A 20,954-nucleotide genomic window follows, 5' to 3' on the forward strand; every position below is an offset into this window, starting at 1 on the left:
AAAATATTTTAACATAGTCTAATGGTTAAATATGTTAAGCCTATTTTTCAGATAATTTTAATTTACATATATATGATATATAACACTAATTATTTAAAACGAAAACATCAAAATTGATTCATATACATAATATATTTTATGAAACATTAAAATAAAATAATAATGCCTTCAAAAGGTTTTTCTAAATTATTTACCTCATGTTATGCTGGAGATGAACATTCAAGAGGAAGGAAAAAAAATAAAAGAGAGATACCAGAATTTATGGATGAAGTATCTTTGAATTTAACTACCCAAACATATGAATTAACTGATAACACAACAGGACAACATATTTATGCTATTCCATTTAAAAATAGAGTAACTTTTTTTCTTAATATCATTTTTTTTAAAATTTAAATAATTATTTTTTTTTAAGGAATCTTTATCATCTGATTATGATCTTGATACTTTATCAAGAGAAAATTTATCATATTCAAGTTCTGTTGATACAACAAGATTATCACATTACAATGATACATTTACAATTGATATCATACCAGGATCTAGTGATGAAAATTCAAGAAGAATTTTACAAAAAATAGCAGAAAGTAAACAAAAAACTCCAACATTAAAAAGAAGAGATATTATTGATAGAAATAAATTATTAATAAATGAAGCTGATGGTTATGCAAAAATAATTAAAACTCCACAAAGTAAAAAAAAACCTATATTACCCCAATCACCAGTATTAAATTTTACCAAAAAACCATTATTACCTAAAAGTGGTTTGTCATCAAGTAACTCTTTTATAGATAAAAATAATAGTAATAATTTAAGTAAAACAAATTCAAAAAATTCTATAAATATACTTGAAGATAACTATAATGAAGTAGAAGGTATCTGTAGTTCAATGATTAATTTTTGTGAATCACCAAATAATATAAATAATAATAAAATGTCTTTGTCTGGTTATACATTATCAGATAACAAAAAATTATCAAATAAAGAAATGGTTGGCTCATCGAGTGATCTCTATCCCTGGAGAACTGCAGCTTTTTCAGGAACAAATCAAAGATCATTAGATGCATTGATAAGCCCAAATTTAAGACCATCCATTCGTGAGATACCAAAATTAGTAGGTGGAATGGAATGTACAAAGAAAGATAATAAAGATAAAGATCAACTATCAAGTTCCGTTTTAAAAAATAAAGACATACCAAAACATGAAAATGAACATCAAAAAAGTAATTTAAAAAGTGTAAAAATGATAAATGAGAAAGAAATTTTACCAAAAAAAATTAGTTCACATACTTCATTAAATTTATCGAATGAAAGACAATTAAAATTTAACATATCAAAATCAGAGGAATCACTTTCAAGGCCTTTAAAATTAAAAGTATCTGGTAAAGAAAAAAAATGTTTATCAGGAAAGATGACATGTTGTAGTCCAGTGACAAGTAAAAAATATAACAATAAAAATGACAATATTTCACAGGGATCACAATCTTCTGAATATCATTTAAAAATAATAAATACCAATAATATAAAAGAGAAAAAACAACCAGTTTCTATAAGTAAGAAGACTTCTTCTCCTTCTACCACTAATCATCAAATAGAAAAGTATTGTGAAGAATATAGTAGTAGTTGTTGTAGTAGTATTAGTTCATCATCATCATCAACCTCCTCATTAATCAACAAAAATAATATTATTTTAACATCAAAGGAAAATGAAGAAATTAAAACAAAAGATGGTGGATTTTGTGATGATGTTTTGAAATCAAGTTGTAATACTACAAAGGAATTTAATAATTTGAAAGTACAAAAAGTTAAACTTCGTCAAAAGGAGGTAAGTAAATTATTTTTAAAAAATATTTTTTTTCTTTTATTTAAAAATTATTATAATTAAAAATGTATTTTTAACAAAAAGAAAAGTATTTTTTTTTATCAATTATTTTAATTATCATTCTTGACATCTTTTAAATTCACTAAAAAATTAATTTTTTTTTTTTTAATTTATAAAAAATTAGTCACAGAAAATTATATTATTTACCTTTGACTAAATATATTTATAGTAAGAATTTATATATATTGTCTAAAGATATAGTTATTTTTATATTTCAACTTAAAGATCTATTGTTAATATATATTTATATTTAATGTATAAATCATTATAATCCTCTTAGGTATTTTTATAATTTTAGTAAATGTTAAATTTTACAAGAAATATTATTAAAAATGTGTATGTATGTTTAGTATTAACAATTATTTAAAATTTTTTTTTATTATTTAAATATTATCTTTTTTATAAATATGTATCATTGATATAAAAATTATCTTTTATACTTAAGAAAGTGAATACTGAAAAATATTTATTTAAAAAATTTCTTTTTTTTTTCAAATACAAAATATTTTTATTTGGTAATTTAAAATTTATTATATTTTTTATATTAAAGATACTTTCAATTAAATTATATATTTATTAGAAAATTGTAACTACAATCATTTCTTCTATCAACTATTACATTAATAATTATCATTTAATATAACACATAATATATTATATCAAAAACATTATAGAAAATATTTATCTTTAAATTATATATGATAACTATATTTTGAATGATCTTTATTTAGTAACATTTAATTGAAAAAATAAATAAATATATTTTTGGTTTGTTAAACATTACCTTCATAAAAATAATGAACCATAGGTAAACTTTTTGTTATCACAATTGGCTATATATTTATTTCTTTGACCTTTTTATTTTATCTCAATAATAGAAAGAGGATAGGCATGATATTTAATTTGTTAAAAAGTAGATAATTTTAATGTCTCTCTAATTATAGTAATGTTTTATACCATTTTAACTTTAAAAAAAGAATATATATATACATAATTTTATTTTTATCATTACTTTATAAAAATGAGGTAATTTTAGTAATGATTATTATTGAATATTTTAATGTATATACTTCTCTTGTCAAAAGTTTTTATAAAAAAAATTGTTATTATAATAGATTGATCAGTTAAAATAACTTTTTACTTTTCCATATATAATACTTTTTATATCAATTTGAAATTAAAAATTTAACCTATTGGTAGGTATTTAAGAAAAAAAAAAGTAATTGAATTGAAATTTATTCAATTGCTTTAAATAACAAATTATTTACCTATTATTATTTAATTAAATTGTTAAATATATCAAAAGAAATCACTGTAAATACATTTTTCTCTTCTACTAAAATATAATTTTGTTATACTACTTAAATTTTAAAATAAATTATGATTATTCATTTATAAATCCTTATGATATTTTACAATCATCTGATCCCAATATTATTATTATTATTATTTAATTATCTGAAACAATAGGATAATATAATGTTGAAATTGATGATAATTAGAAATAACAGACTGAAAATAAATCTATTACTTTTAGAAATACAAACACATTATCTTATTTATTGATATATATTTTATTTACCAAATATATCATATTCTTTCATCTCTTTTTATAAATAAATTATTTCATCTCCTATTTTTTTTTTTAAAATAAACTTTTCTTTTATCATTTATAATATTTATTCATATTCTTTTAAAGAAAAAAAAAACATATGGTAATATTTTTATTATCATTTTCCTATCACAAAATATTATCACATAATAAAAAAAATTTTTTTACTAAAATAACCTTGATCTAGGGATTTTTTTATCATTATAAAATATTTGTATGATTATGTAACTACATTCATTTTATACTTTTATATTGTTTGCCATTCTACTACAATAATTTTTATACAAATAATGTATTATTATATTATGCTAATATGTTATTTATACTTTTAATAAATATTTCTTAATTTAATTTTTGTATAACTAAAAATCCTGTATTGTTCTTTTTTTTTCTCTATCATAGTTTAATCTTTTTGTTTTTAATTACCATTCTATCGAAGTATATATATATATATTATAAATAGATAGATAGATAGTTAGATAAAAAAATATTTTTATTAAAATCATAAAAACTTTACAAAAGTAAAATATTGTTTAAAAAAAAATGTAACAATAAAAATTTTTATAAAACGAAAAAAAAAAATGTTATAGTTTTACCATTAAGATTAAGTGTATTTAATTACAATACATAAAATAATTAATTGTAAAGACAACAAAAAGATGATATTTTTTTTTCTTGATTGAAAATTTACTCAAAATATTTAGTTAAATTTTTAAAAAATTCTTTGAAAGATTTAGTGTTATAATAAAAAAAAATTGGAATGTACACAAAATTTAAAATACCTCAAATATTTTTAAACTCATTTACATAAGAATTAGGTTAACATCATATCTATTCTTCAAAAAAAAGAAAAAAAAAAATTATTTAAAGATCATTTAAATATATATATAGTCTTTCAAAATTATTTTTATTTTAAACTTTATTTTAATGTATATATATGTAAATCAAAATATATTCATTAGGAACAGTCAATTGTCAAAATCATTTTATTTTAACCTTTTACTACTTTTTAAACTAATATAAATGTATATATATATATATGATTACCCATAAATTAATTTATTAATATAATTTTGATATAAAATACATTTCCTGGTATGTAATAAATATATTAAAATGTATATAAGAAATTAAAATAAGATGATAGTGAAACCAGACTGCTTAAAAAGAATGCACAACATTTTTTATTTCTCCTCCACTTTTTGATAGTTTTAAAATTAATTAAATTTTAAATAAAAAGTTTGTATGCTAAGATTTTTAGTAATTATTTAATTATATGATTTTTTCTCATTCATATGATAATAAAATAAAAGCTTTATTAATATGAGAAATGACAAAATTTTTAGGTATATTTAGAAATTAGAGTGATGATAATTAATTAGTTTGATAATTTATATTTTTAAAGAAGTGCATAAATATTTTTATTATTTTGTATATGTCTATTTTAATATAAATTATTATACTTTTAAAATTAAAACTTTTTTTTTCTTATAATATGTTAATTAATTAATTAATTGATTGATTTTTTTTTCTTTATATTTTATAGGATAAAAAAAATATTCCTATAAATAGTCAAAATTTGTGTAAAAAAGATATATTAGAAAGAGATATGTCAATGATTGCAACTGTCTACCCATTTCAACGTTCATCAAATAATCATGATGAAGTTGATGAAAGAAATGATGATGAAGGTACTGAAAAGGATCATTATGATAATCAGAGTCATTTTAAAATAGAAGATGTTACTGATGACCCTAATGTATGTTTAAATACAAATTTAAAATTCATTATAACAATATTTATTTCTATTTTTAGTATCAAATAGATGATGACAAGAATGAGGATGATAATTATGAGGGTTCATTAGTTGAGTATTGTCGTCTCGATTCCTCTGACAAGAATGATAAATTTAATCCAAGAAATTCAATTTTTGAAGCTGTAACATATCGTCAATCACCCCCAGACAAAGATATCAATAACATGGTAAGTTTAATAAATTATTTTCTATTATATATTTTGAATAAATTTTATTATAATTTTTATTCCTCCTTATAATTTAAAATTTTCTATAAATTATTTTTATCTACTTTTCCTTCATTAAATAAAAATTAAATATACCAAAGTTATAATTTACCATAATTAATTTTTTTTCTCTTATAACAATTTGTTTTGAGGCAATCAAAAATATAAAAGTTTTTATTTAAATATAAAATTTTATTTCTAAGATTTTTATATATTTTTTTTTGTTATAAATAGATACATGTATATATTTATTTAGTATCAAAATATGTTTTAATGTTTAAAAAAATATCTTTTTTACTTAAATAATACTTTAAAAAGAATAATTAGGGATTGGAAAAATAAAATAAATACTTTTTATTGAAAAATTGACAAAAAAAGTTAATTTAAAAACAATTTAGTTTTTGGTTTTTTTTTTAAGAGTCAATTTAAAAACATGAACTGAGTGAAAAAATAATTTTTTTTAGAAAAACTTATTATTATTAAAATTAATATGATAGCAATTTTTTTTTTTAAAAAACTAACTATTTTTGCCAACCAAAAATTTATTTTCTTTTTTATCAAAAAAAAAGAAGTTATATTTGTGCATATACATTTTTTTTATTATGTTTTTATAATTACCTTTTTATTATAACTCTTAATTTTTCCTTGTTATACTTTTATAGATAAATTAATACACAAAGGCATCTTATTTTAGAACCAAAATATTTGTCTAATTTTTATATATCATTTTTTTTTTCTTAACTATTTTTTTTTTTATAAAAAAACTCATTTAATTTTCTTTTATTTACAATGATAGAAAAGATCTTTTTTTCAAAAGTCAATATTAAGTTTTCCTTAATCTTTATAACTATTAAATAATATATTGTATTTTAAATAAAATGAAGACCCTGAATTTTATGTAATGATAACAGTTTAGAAAGATATATTAAGGGATTATATACTTTTTTTTATATTGTTTATATAATCAAATAATATAACTATTTTTATAAATAAATATACCAAAATATATAAAAAATAAAATGCCAAAAATAGGTAATTATAAATTTTAAATACTATTTTATCCTTCAATGTTAATTATCCACTTACCAACTCTCTTATGAATAAAACTTTTTTAAAAATTGTTAAGAAATATAAAAAAAAAAAAAGCTATCCAGACATCACTCTTCAATATATTCTTATATTCTATTATTATTTCTAGTTTTATTCCTTCATCAATAGAATTCATTATTTATAATATTTTTTTTTTATCATATCTCTCCTTTTTATTTAGAAGATAATTCTTAACCATAGTTTTATTAAGAAGGCTTGTTCTAACTTTTACTACTTTAACAAGGCAATAACGAAAAATTCTTAGTTTATATCAGTGGTCTTCACTATAAATTTAGCTAACAATTCTTTTTACTAATTTTTGGCAAACAGCAAAATTTTGGTTTGTTATGAAAAATATTAAATTTAAACTGGCATTGTTATAATTTTTATTCTATTTGTTTTGTAATGTCTAAAGATAACAATGTATTTCATATAAAAAACTGATTATATTTGAACACTGTTCATAGTAAGATTGATATCTTTTTTTTTTCTTTATTTTTTTTTTATATTTCAAATATGTATTCTTCTGATTTTTGTTTTTTTTTTATATTAATATGTTTTTATAAAAATATACATGCACTTTGGGTATAATTTAAAAATGTTTTATTTAAATAATAAAATATAAATGTATAATAATAATAATAATAATAATAATAATAATTTTTTGAACATGACGTTAAACTATATATATATACATATACAAATATAATTGTTTTGATTATTTCTTTCTATAATTATTATTTGACAATACATATGCTTACAAATAATAAGACACCCATTTTACCATTTACTTAATAGTTAAGGAGAAAAACTTTTTCCAGTAAAAATGCATTATTAGAAACTATTAAGGGTTGCTTTTATATATTATAAAATCTTTGTTAAAATGTACTCTTCTTCAGAGACAATATATGATTTGTACTCCCAAATGTGCCATCTTTGATATTACTTTTGTAAGAAAAAAATAAAATAAGAAATGAGACTGAGTATAATATATTGTTGAGTAAAAACATAAATGTATATATCTGGAGAAAGATTATGAAGGATGCCTTTGAAAATTGTTAAAGAAAATGTATATGTTCTTTAATATTTATATGTATATACTTTTAATATATGAACTTTGGTTTATATCTTTTAAATATTAAATATATAAAGATATAGTTTTTTTTTTTTATATAATTGATCATAATTTTTTTTTATGTGTCATAAATGATAAACTACTTGATAATTTTTTTTAAATTAAACATATTTTATATATAAAAATAATCATTTTTATTTCATATAATTTAAATATATATCTATAGAAAATCTAAAAATTTTTAGATTCCTTTGATTTCCATTTTTGTTTATTTTTAAGAATTGTCTCTTATATGTAAAAAGAAATAAATAGTTCTTTTGAATAAACTTCTTTTAATATACAATTGTTTAGTTTAAAAATTATTTATTAAAATATTATTTTATTGCTTTTGTATTCTTTCAAATTTATTATATTTTAAAAAGAAAATTTATATCTTTTAAAATATAGAAGAGGATAATTAAAAGTACTACAAATTTAAAATTGAGTTAAATAAAAATTGTGTTAACTTAACTCACTTTTATTCATATCCCTAAATTTATAAAACTTTTTTATGTACTAATATTTAATTTGATTTTTTTATATTTATAGATATCATCATTAAAAGATTCTAAAATTTCTGGTAAAGATAGGGAAAATAATTATAGATATTCATTTATCCAACCAAATTACGATTCAAACGGTAATATTTTTGAGGAAGTAGGAAAAATTTGCCCTTACTCAGAGGAAGCAATGGCAAATATTCTTGATATTGGTGTTGGTGAACCATGTGTTAATGAAAAAATATGTAAATGTCATGGGTTTGCTCCTCACAAATGGAGGTAAGTTAATTAAAAAAATTTTTTTTTACAATGGCTATCATTTTTTTTTAAATATAATATAATTTTATACTTGACACTATATAAATCATTTTTTCAAAAATTTATTTTTTTAACTTACTAATCAATCAACTTAAATTATGTACTTTAACATCATTATTTTTGGGAGTGAATATTCAATAATAATTCATAATTTTACAACATGATATATATCAAAAATAATATACATTTATTTGATAAATGATGTATCATTTTTTTTTATTGTATTTATATTAATTTTAACAATATCTATCATTAGAAATTTAGAAGAAGAAAACTACCAGTTACGATACTTTTTTAATTACTTCCTTTCTTGGATTTAAAAAAGATAACAAAATAGATGTACTTTTATCTAGAATAGACAAAATTTCATATATCTTTAAAATAGTTTTCTTTATTTTTTTAAATATCTCTTTGACAAAAAGATATTTATGATCATATCTGTTTTGACATTTTTAGTATTTTCTTTCTTACTAAAATAGATAAAATGTTTAACATTTAAAAGAAAATATTACTGATAACAAGTTTATTAACGTTTAAAAATTTATTTATTTTTTTTGTCAATTCTTCATCTTTATAATTTACTTTTTTTTGTAATATTTAATTTTTTAAAATTACATTATTTTACCAAAAATCACGCAATTTCAAGTTATCTTTTATCATTACATTGTTAAAATTTTGGAAATAAATAAAAGAAGATTATAATATTTAGTTATATTAGTTCATGGCAATGCGCAATTTAATCAAAAATCCTCAATAATTTTATTATGAAAATATATAGTGAATAAAATCTTCCCAAACTAATTATCAATCTTTTATTTAACATAAATTTCCTTCAAAATACAATTCACCATCTCATTTTTCATTCTCCTACTTCCAAAACTTTTTATTTGCTTTATCATCGTATCTTTCATCCACAAATATATGTTAACTTTTAACATTTACTATCAGAAGATAAAATTTCTCTATTATGTGCATATATTTTGAAGAATTCTATATATTTTTATTGAGCAAAGTCTAATCGAAAAAAAAAGCTAAATATATATATATATCTATTTATGGAGATATATAAAGATAGACATATTTATAAATCGTTTTTGTAAATGAGCTTTTTTATGTGAATATAAAGATTTATCTTTTAACATTTTTAAATATTAAAATTTACCTTTTAGTTCAATGAACAAAAATAATGATTTATTAAAGATAAAAATTATTTTCTTGAATGATTTTAAAGTATAATTATAATCATACTAAATATACATATTTTTTTAATTTTACTAATGCAGTTTATAATTTAAACTCTTTTTTTTTGACATATGACAATTAACATAAAGCTTATTTGTTTAATGATATTAAACTTTCACATATTTTATAAATAAAATGATCTTAGTTGGGCTTCATAGTGTGTGTTTATATTTATTTCAAATGTAATGGTATATTCTTAATTTGAAGAAAATAATATTTAATGTATACTTTCTTCTTTTTTTTTTTTTGATAAAAATTATAAATCTTATATTATTTTGTCTTGTATCAATATGATTTATTTTATTTTTACATCAAATAACATGCTTTTGCTTTGTTCTATTTACTTATTTATTTATTTTTTTTGGTGACACATAAAATATATTATACATGTTGGTTAAAAACATTATGCCATGATTATAATTGATGATACTTTAAAATAAACAAAAAAGATAAAAGATACTTAAATTTTTTTTTTATAAAAATAAATATTTTAAAAATATTATCCTTTTTCTATTTCTTTATTGTCACTGTATATTTTTATTATTACAAATTCAAGCTATGACATATAATGAGGTAAAAGTACTTAAAATAAATTTAAATATTTCATATAAAAGTACAAACATAAATAAAGAAGAAATATAATATTATTTGTCACTTTAAATTGTTTTTAAAAAATACTTTATCCAACTACAACATTAATTTATGTACTCTTGTTAAATATATATATATATATATTAATTTTATATATAGATTTATGATGCCATTATATATTTATTCCTTTTATTACTTTTTTTTTCATTTAAAACAAAAAAAAAACTTATAATTTTAAAAGTAAAAAAATGGATAAACAAAGGAAAATTATAAATTATTTATATATTATAAAAAGGATTCATCAATCATCTCTTCAATTATGTATTACCTTATATTTTTTTTATGTATAATGAGAAAAATTATTCAACCTTTACATTATACTTTTATTATGATCTTTTAATATTACTAATAATATTTTAATTATTTATGAAACTTTTAAAATATATTAGTTTCCGGGTAGTTTTATTATTATAATCATAATATTATCTATTCATTACCATTTAATAGTTTGTTTTTTTTTATTATTATTATTTTTACTTTTTGATATAAAAATACTTTAATATATATAAAATATTACCTTTTATATAAAGTGTACAATTAAATAATTATACATAAAGTTAATGAGTAGAAAACAAATTAATTTCTTTTTTTTTCACTACATTAAATTTTAAAAGAATTATTAATAAAAATTTATGGATAGATAGTTTAATTTTTAAATTTAAAATTTATTATTTTTATTTATAATAACTTTTATATTTTTGTTGACCAAATTTTTATTTTAATTTTTTAATGTATAGTTAAAAGAATATTTAAAATCATAGTAAAAATAAATTTAGTATATTTTTATTAATCTTTACAGTTATAAAATAAAATTTTGGTGTATTAAGGAGAAATATTAATTTAAGATGTCAACAATTTTATTAATAAGACATTTAGTAACTTATTTTAAATTATAATTTTATTTTCAAGGAAGATACATATATTAGTACTTGTTGATAACACTACATATTTATATATATTTTTTTTCTGATAAATAAATAGTTATTTGAAAAAAAAAAAAATTTTAGTTTTTGTTCCGAAAAATTATTAAATATTTCTTTACTCATTTAATTTGTTATAAAATTATTAAATAGTATAATGAAAATTTATTATTTCATTTTCCGTTTAATAAATTTATCTAAAAATATTTTCATTTATTTTTTATTTTAAAATATTAAAATTATAATATTTTTTTCCTACTTAGAACATTAAACTTTTGTTAACTGTATTTTTTAATTGTCTTTGACTTCCGTTTAAATGAAGGAAAAGATTTAAGCTATCATTAGTTTATATGGTTATTTATTTATAAAGTCATTCACTAAAGCTGATAGATAATCTTAAAAATTTATTCATTGATATAGATATATAACTCAATTTAGACTAAATGATTATCTATGAAATAAAATAAAAATTGTATATGATATAAACATTTACAATGAACACCATTTAGTTTAAGAATAATACAATTATCTTGAGTACAACAAACTTTAGTTTTTCTTAAATATCTTGTTAAAAATTTATCTTTTTATATAATATTATTTGAGTAATATTTTTAATTTAATGATTTTTGTACCTACTAAAAAAAAAAGTAATATTTTATTTTATATTTATGTTTATATTTGAGATACCCTTTTTAAAGTATAAATTCTTTCTCTGGGAATATAATTTATTTTTTATGATGCCATTAAATCACTGAACATTTAATGATAATAAATCTTTTCTTTTGTGTCACATAATAATAAAAATTTTTAAAAAATAATTCAAAATTCCATATCATTATTATCAATGAATTATTTATATATATAAATATATAATTTTTTTTTAAATTATTAAGTAACATTAAAAATATTAAAATATATATGTATTTGGAAGAGTAAAAATATAATAAACCAAAATATATGGTTAAAGTAAAGAAAAAAGATATTTCTTAACACTTATCCGAGTTCATTTCTCTCTTGAGTGTCATCTTCTTCAACAATTTCTCTCCAATATTTTTGGTTATTCTAAATTTTTGGTATTTTTCACTCCTATTTCATATATAAATATATTTCTACATTCAACAAAGCCCTTAATTGACCACATGTCTGTAATGATAAGTGATAGCTGATATCACTATCTATTTATGTACATTTCAATTCAGAAGGGAAATATTTTACTTAACTTTGATATTTTATGTATCTTAAAAATATATTGAAAAGTTGCAAAAAGTATATAATATTTACTTGAAGTCATAAACGTATGTGTACTTTTTGATAATAGGAAATGCCTATATTTTCTTAATTTTATTCCCAATGGAACACTTCTACATATTTAAATTTTGTTAACAAAAAAAAAAATTTAATACTATTGTAATATATATCATGTAGAAATGTTTGAAAAGTACAATTAAATGATATATCTAAGAACCATAAAACTTTTATAAAATATTAATATATAGTATTTCTATTGCTATTAATCTATATTTTTAATTAGCTTTATTTTTCTAATCCTATTTATGGTTTGTTTTTTTTTTCTTTTGATTTTTACAATTTTTTTTTATCATTAAAATGATTTTTTTTCTATTATTAAATTACCAAAACATTTTTTCCCAATAACATGAGTTTATAATTAAATATTTTAATACTGTAAAAATTTTAAAAAAAGAATAGTTAGGGAAAAAAACACATTTATCACATTAAAAAATCACTTATAATTGTTTTAGAGTAGAATTTTATTTTTTTCTATCATATAAACTTAGACCTAAATTTAATATATATTTTTTTTAATTAATTTTCCAGGTTTTATTTATTTTTAAAAAAAAATTTTTTTTTTTTTGTATCATACAAATAATCAAAAGATATTTTTTATTTCTTATTTTATCTGTCAAAATTTTATATATTTTTTCAAATTTATTTGTACAAATTATATTTCAACTTTTTAAAATATATCAACAAAAATGTTAAAAACAGATGTTGCTGTGTATGTTACCTATTTCAAAAAATATGGGTTAAATTTAATTAATTTATATAAAAAAAAACTTATATATATGTCAAAGCTTGAATTTGGTATAATAAAAATATACTCAAACAAAAAGAAAGTCTTTTTTATTTTTTTTCTGATTATATTTATTAAAAAAAAAGGCAGAAGTATTTTTGTTAAAAAATTTATGCCTTTTTAATTATAAATTATAAAAAAGACTTTTTTTTCTATTTAAAAGATAGATAGCCATAAAAATATTGAGTCTATTGATAAAAATATTTTTAAAATTAACTTTTTTTTTATTACTTATGGTATCTTTTATAAAAATTTAATTAGTAGTATCATCATTGAAATAGTAAATAAGCTATTTCTATTTAAACTTTTATTCAATTAGGTTATAATTTAGTTTATAAATATAATTTTCGGACTTTTTAAACTAATTTTAAATAAATATTATTTTTTTAGAAAAGTTTGTGTTCATTGTAAGTGTGATCGTAATGATCACGAGATTGGAGGGAATAAGTATTTGACAGTATATGAAAGACTTGGAATTACACCAACAGGTAAATTTAATAAATAAATAAAATAAATTTTTTAGCTGAAATGGCAGATGTAATGAGGACCGTAAGAAATGATGCACCAGGACAGGTGGGACATGGTTATTCATGGGTACCACCAGGACTTTCTCGTGTTAAAGTTGAAGAGTATATGAGCCAATTACCTAATCATCTTGTGCCTAGAACTAATAGTGCTGGTGAAAAACACCGAGAACGCCAATTAATAATGCAACTTCCAAGACAAGATTTATCTTCAGCTTACTGTAAACATTTGAAAACACCAATTGAAAGAAAAGTTTATGAAGAATTTGTAAATGCAAGAAATGAAGTTGCATTAGATATTGGATATGTTGATGCTAAATTATCAAAAAGTTCAGTTTGTTCAAAATGTAATGGAATTATGGAGAAAGGTGATTTAGCAGTTATAGCTCCAAAACTCGGGGAACAAAATACATGGCATCCAGCGTGTTTTACATGTAAAACTTGTGATCAACTTTTAATTGATCTAACATATTGTGTAAGAGAAAATTCAATTTATTGTGAAAGACATTATGCCGAACTTCATAAACCAAGGTGTTCTGCTTGTGATGAAGTAAGTTTAAAAAAATATTACACTGCTGTAGTATTATTTATTATATTTTTATTTAATGATTAGATTATAATTATGATATTTGCATTATCTAAAATATATATATATATATCAAAAAATCCCATAGAAATATTATCTAGTTTAAACATAAAATTTAGATAAATGAAGTTTTTAAACAAATATTATAATGATATCAATAGCTACTTTGTAGTATATTTTTATTTATATTATTTAAATATATTTTTCACATATTAAAGTTACACAAAATATCTTCCCCCATAGATGGCAACAAAATAAAAATATAGTAACATAATAAGTAGTTTTAACATTATTATTCGAAAAAAAAATAATCATAATTCAATTTTTTATTTTGTATAATTTGATACATAAAAAGTATATTTCACATTAAAAATATTATTTTAAAAATTAAACTGAACTTAAGAAATACTAATAAATCAATTATATTGTTAATGTGCCTTAACATTCAATGGGAAAAAAATATTCATTGAAAAGACAATATATTCTTCCATCATCCTAAACACCCACGTTATATTAAAAATAAAATAGCAAACTTAATCATTAGTAAAGATTTTAGAAAATACACTCTCGCTCCTATTATCTATTATTTTTGGTTAAGCAGATTAGAGATATATTATTAATATCCATAGCATCATCTGTGAATGATGGAAAATAAATTGATTATATTATTTATTCTTAATAGAAATAATAAAGATACTTTATGAAATATATGATTGTCTTTCAAAATACATCAATTTGATTTTTTTTTTGTTTTATTGACATATTACATGACATATAAAAATATGTAGTTACCCTTTATTAATATATACACTTTTAATAAATATTGATAACATGTTTAAATATAATATTATTAGACCAATAAATAAGTTATCTTAACAATACCTATGAATATTTATAAAGAACTATTGATAAAATATCTTTTTTATTAAAAATAGTATGTTACTTTATTTTTTTTAGTTATTGTATTCATATTTTAACAAAATATATTATTAACTTTTTTTTTATTTATATATCAAAGTCTACTATATATATTGTATATATATATATATATTACACAACATCCTTTAATCATTTAAATATTTTTTACTTTTTTTTAAATTTCTTCTTTACACCATTATTTTATGATGTATATGTTTTAAAAAATTAATACTAACTTATTAAATTAAAATTATTCACTTTTACTCTAAAATTTAACATTACAGAGGCGTTAATTTTAACACATCAATTATCATTTTAATCATAATATTATAGAAATTGTTTAAAACAATAAAATTTCTGGATTTATTTTTACAAGTAACTTAGTTGTCTTGTAGCAAAAAAAACAGAAATTTATTATGTACATATAAATTTTATTTGTAAAAATATTGTACATGAAAATTTATTTTAAGGAAGTCTTTCTTATTCTTTTAAAATATAAATTTAGCTTTTTTTTTACGTTACCATATATGTTTGTTTTTTAATAAAATATATGGTATTTGATGAGATATATTTTTTCTCTAAAACTTTTACTTATTTTTTTTTATTTTTTTTTTTTGAACTTTAAATTAATTTAACAAATACTTTGACAATTATTTGTACTACAAATTATCTTTTAAAAAAAAATAAAATAAAATAAAATAAAGTTTTTATGATAAATTTAAAAGATTTATTTTAATATAAAAAAAATAAATCTTTGAACTTTTTAAATTATATTCTAAAACAAATTAAAAATAAACTTTTATTTTTCATTCCCTAACTTTAGTAAGATCTTGAAAAATTTTAATATATTACTTTTAGATCCATAGGGACTAATTTTATAATTCTCTTTCCTTCATCTGTTGTAATTTATTTCCACTATTTTATTATTTTCTATTAATATTTTCACCACATGCCTCCAATTTATATATATATATATATATATTTAGAAATAATAAAGGACTATAAATAATATAACAGTACTAATCTTAGAACCAATTTATATTAAGACCACAATAATATTAATTATTTGAGTAAAGATATATAAGAAGAAACCCATGTTTTATAGTAAAATTTTCTTTTTATTTTGGAGGTTTATATTATTATATGATGCTTCTAATTTTTATTAAGCTGAGATTTTTTTTTTATTAAATTACCTCAAATCTACTGAGGCATTATAATTTTTTTTTTCCTATAAAATTCTTCTTATTTTTATTAACATAGTAAATAACTTTATTTTAAATGTTTACATAATGTTTGTTATTAATTTTAACAGGTAAAAATAAATATTAACATTTCTATATTTTTTTATATTGTACATAATATAATTTAATTAATTTTTATTACTATTTAATAATTTGCTATAATAATTTTCTATTGATTATTCTTTTAATTAAGTATACATCTTTTTAACCATTGAATTTTATTCAGGAAACTTTATTGTTCTTTAAAATAAAAAATTTAATGAAAAAAAAAATCTGTTTTTCAAATGGTTTTTTTTTCCTTACATAATAAATAATTATAAGATACATATTTATTCATTAGTACATATTTTAAATATTATTATTTTAAAAAAAAAAACAATTTTTTTTAACTTAATAACCTTACTTTAACTAAAACAATGTTTTAAACAAAACTTTTAAAATGGTATTATTTTAATGATTCTTCAAATACAATCATTACCATTAAATTTCAAATAGTTGTATAGACAATGAATAAATATAATATATAGATGAATGAAACTTTGAATATGTTAAAATTTTTATTATTTAAGGCCCAAAATATTACATGAAAATTAAACTTTTGCCTATTCAAAGTTATTATATGACTTGAAGAAAAATGCATTGGACTTTAAAATGTTTTTAATAAATATATTATTTTCCCTTTAAGCTTTTTTAGAAAGCATTATTTTTAACTATATTTAGGAGAAATTTTTATTACTATTTTTTTATATTTTAGAAAAAAAAATAAAGTATATGTTATGAAATAATAACAATACTTTTTGTTAAAAAAAAATTCTTAGGTAGTAATTGTTAAAATAAATAAGTTTCTATAGAATTAATTGAGATTTAATTAAGGTATTGAAAACTTTTTTTTTTAAAAAAATTTAATTATGTTTTTTTTTTACACATTTCAATTAATTTATTTTTTCTAAAACTATTATTTATGTGTAAAAAAAAACATTTTTTATAGTTGATAAACATAAAAATAAATTATATATATATATATATATATATTTTTTTTTTTTTTTCTAAATTTTTTTTTTTACAAAATATTTTAATTATTATTTTTTTAGTTGATATTTTCTGGTGAATATACTAAAGCAATGAATAAAGATTGGCATTCTGATCATTTTTGTTGTTGGCAATGTGATACACCACTTACAGGATTACGTTATGTACTTCGTGATGAACATCCATTTTGTATAAAATGTTATGAGGATGTCTTTGCAAATCAATGTGATGAATGTGGAAAACCAATTGGAATTGATTCAAAAGATTTATCATATAAAGATACACATTGGCATCCTGATTGCTTTAAATGTAAAATTTGTAAAGTTTCTTTGGTTGATAAACCATTTGGTTCAAAGAATGATTCAATATTTTGTTCAAATTGTTATGATAATGCATTTGCAACACGTTGTGATGGTTGTAATGAAATCTTTCGTGCAGGTATGAAAAAAATGGAATATAAAGGTAAAAAATGGCATGAAAAATGTTTTTGCTGTTTGGAGTGTAAAGTTCCAATTGGTACAAAAAGTTTTATACCTAAAAATGATGATGTTTATTGTGCTACCTGTTATGAGGATAAATTTGCAACAAAATGTAAAAGTTGTAAAAAAGTTATTACTACTGGAGGTGTCACTTATAAAAATGAACCCTATCATAGAGAATGTTTCTGTTGTCAAAATTGTCGTTCATCACTAGCTGGACAAAGATTTACTTCAAAAGATGATCAACCATATTGTGCTAATTGTTATGGAGAACTTTTTGCAAAACGTTGTGTATCATGTACAAAACCAATTACAGGTATGTTTATATAAATATTTATTTAAATATATTTTATTTTAAGGCATTGGTGGTTCAAAGTTTATCTCTTTTGAAGATCGTAATTATCATAATGATTGTTTCATTTGTAATCAATGTTCAATTTCATTAGTTGGTAAAGGATTTATTACTGATGGAGCTGATATATTATGTCCTGAATGTGCTAAAGCCAGGCTGATGGCTCAACATTCATAGAAAAATGAATGTTTATGAGACAAAAATGTAAACACTGATAATTGCTTTGATTTTAAATAAAGCCTGTTTAAAAATTCTTTCTAATACCATGACAATTTAAAATAGTATAAATGAAATTTTACAGCAACAATGTAAATGCTTGTTATATTACATATATTTACAAAACAAAGTTACAATGAATCATTTTACAATATATGTAATATTGTCAAATGAAAAAAATAAAATTATGCTAATCTTTGTCCCGGTCACCTATAGATCATGCTCCACATTCAAAAATACTTGCTAATATATGTCTATCTATTAAAAATAAACAAATTATTACAAGTTATTATTTTTTTCTATATATACATAATTTATGATACAAGCATACATTTTTAATTTGAAATTTCATTACATTTATAATTGCTTCATTTGAAAAGATTTTTTATACTTTACATTGCTGCTTGAACATTTTTTTTTTTGATATTGTAAATTATATTTGTATACATAAAAAAAAAACAATAAATGTATTTGATTATACATAATTTTTTTTTGTTAATTTAATTTGTTCACTAGAAATTTTTTAATAACTAAATAATGATATATATCAATAACACTTTCTTTTTTTTTCATTTGTATATATAATTCATGGAAATTTTAATTTACAACTTATTAAATAATATATAAACTTTTTATTAATATGTAATAATTTAATATAAATATTTTACATAAATATTTACAAAAAATAAATATATTTAAAAGTAGATTTGAAAAGATTATGATAATACTAATATGTTTATAAAAATAACTTTCTAAAAGAATTATAAGTATATATTTATTTACATAAAAGTTAACATTTAGTTTATAATCTTTTTAAACTAAGAAAAAATTTCTTAATAAAAATAATGTAATTTAAATATTGATAATTTTTATAGAAAATAAAAAAAAACAATTTACAAATAATTTTTGATCTCTCAATGATATAAATTATTTGATGTCAATATATAAAACTTATTTTAGTAAAAGTTCAATTAAAAAAAAAAATTATTTATATAAAAATTATTTGTTAAAGTTTTAGCATTTTTTTATATAAAATATGAAGTTTAATCTGGAAAGTACATTTTATTGTTTAAATAAAGTACACTTTGCAATCATAAGTTATTTATGTCCTTGCTTTGTCTTAATATTTTATTGAAAGTTGTTTAAATACAATATTTATTTATATCACATTTATAGTTAGAACAAAGAAAAATAATCTTACATATCTTATAAAATCAAAAATGTACTTTTTATTCCATAAAGAAAGATTATTTTTAAAATAATATTATTTTAAGACTTATTATGTATAAAAAAATTATTTAAAAATAAGAAAAAAAATTTGATGAATCTTTAAATGTTTATCGGTTGTATGAAATTTTAATTTAACAAAAATAAAATATATAAACTATAAGGGTTATCATATGATGGAAACTTTCAATATTTTATATAAAAAATATTTTAAAGGTTAAATATTAACATTAATCAAGTTAAATATTAATATTTTCAAGTTATTTTTAAAGTTTTTGATATTTACAAAATCACTATAGAAAATATATATTTTTAAATAGAATTTTAATAAATAATTTATAATAAAGAAATAAATATTAATCTTCTTTTATCTGTTAATTTATAATAACTTTAATAAAAGTATATAAATTTGAATATATAATATAAATAACTATTGTCACTTTTTAGTTACGACAAAATCTAGTTTCATATGTTAAAAATATGTATTATTTTTCAATTCAATTTTACTTCAATAAGAAATGTCTTTTATGATTGTATTAATCATTTTTCCCTAAATAAAATTTTTGTCTTCATCCTATTAAGCACATTATTCTTTTAAATGAATCATTTCCTATAAAAAAATCCATGGCATTTCTTTTATTTGTATACGGTTTCTAAAATTAATAAACAATTAAGTATAATGAAATATTTTATATTATCATGTAATTTTCTTAATGTATCATGATGAAAATATGTCAATATACTTGGTGATATCGTTAGAATTATTTTTCTATAAAATAATATTTGAACAAAATAGTAAAAAATCTACTTTTGCAGGAAAATCTATGCCTTACTCGTAACAAAAATGTTTTTTTTTCTGTTTTTCAGTAAATAATCAATTACCTTTTTTGAGTTTATACATATTTGACCTTTTGGTAAATGACGTTTATTTTCTACAATT

General features: G+C 18.2%; 1 protein-coding gene across 1 annotated transcript; it reads left to right on the forward strand.

Moving 5' to 3' along the window:
- Positions 1–162: 162 nt before the first annotated feature.
- SRAE_2000142200 (Four and a half LIM domains protein 3) lies at positions 163–18,748 on the forward strand (the record flags this gene model as incomplete). Its single annotated transcript, XM_024652373.1, has 9 exons — positions 163–357; positions 416–1,825; positions 5,041–5,253; positions 5,310–5,477; positions 8,269–8,498; positions 13,833–13,930; positions 13,978–14,516; positions 17,803–18,535; positions 18,579–18,748. The coding sequence occupies 9 exons, from the start codon at positions 163–165 to the stop codon at positions 18,746–18,748; spliced, it is 3,756 nt and encodes a 1,251-aa protein (XP_024505956.1).
- Positions 18,749–20,954: the final 2,206 nt, after the last annotated feature.

This window comes from Strongyloides ratti (genome assembly GCF_001040885.1).
Source record: "Strongyloides ratti genome assembly S_ratti_ED321, chromosome : 2".
Taxonomy (NCBI): domain Eukaryota; kingdom Metazoa; phylum Nematoda; class Chromadorea; order Rhabditida; family Strongyloididae; genus Strongyloides; species Strongyloides ratti.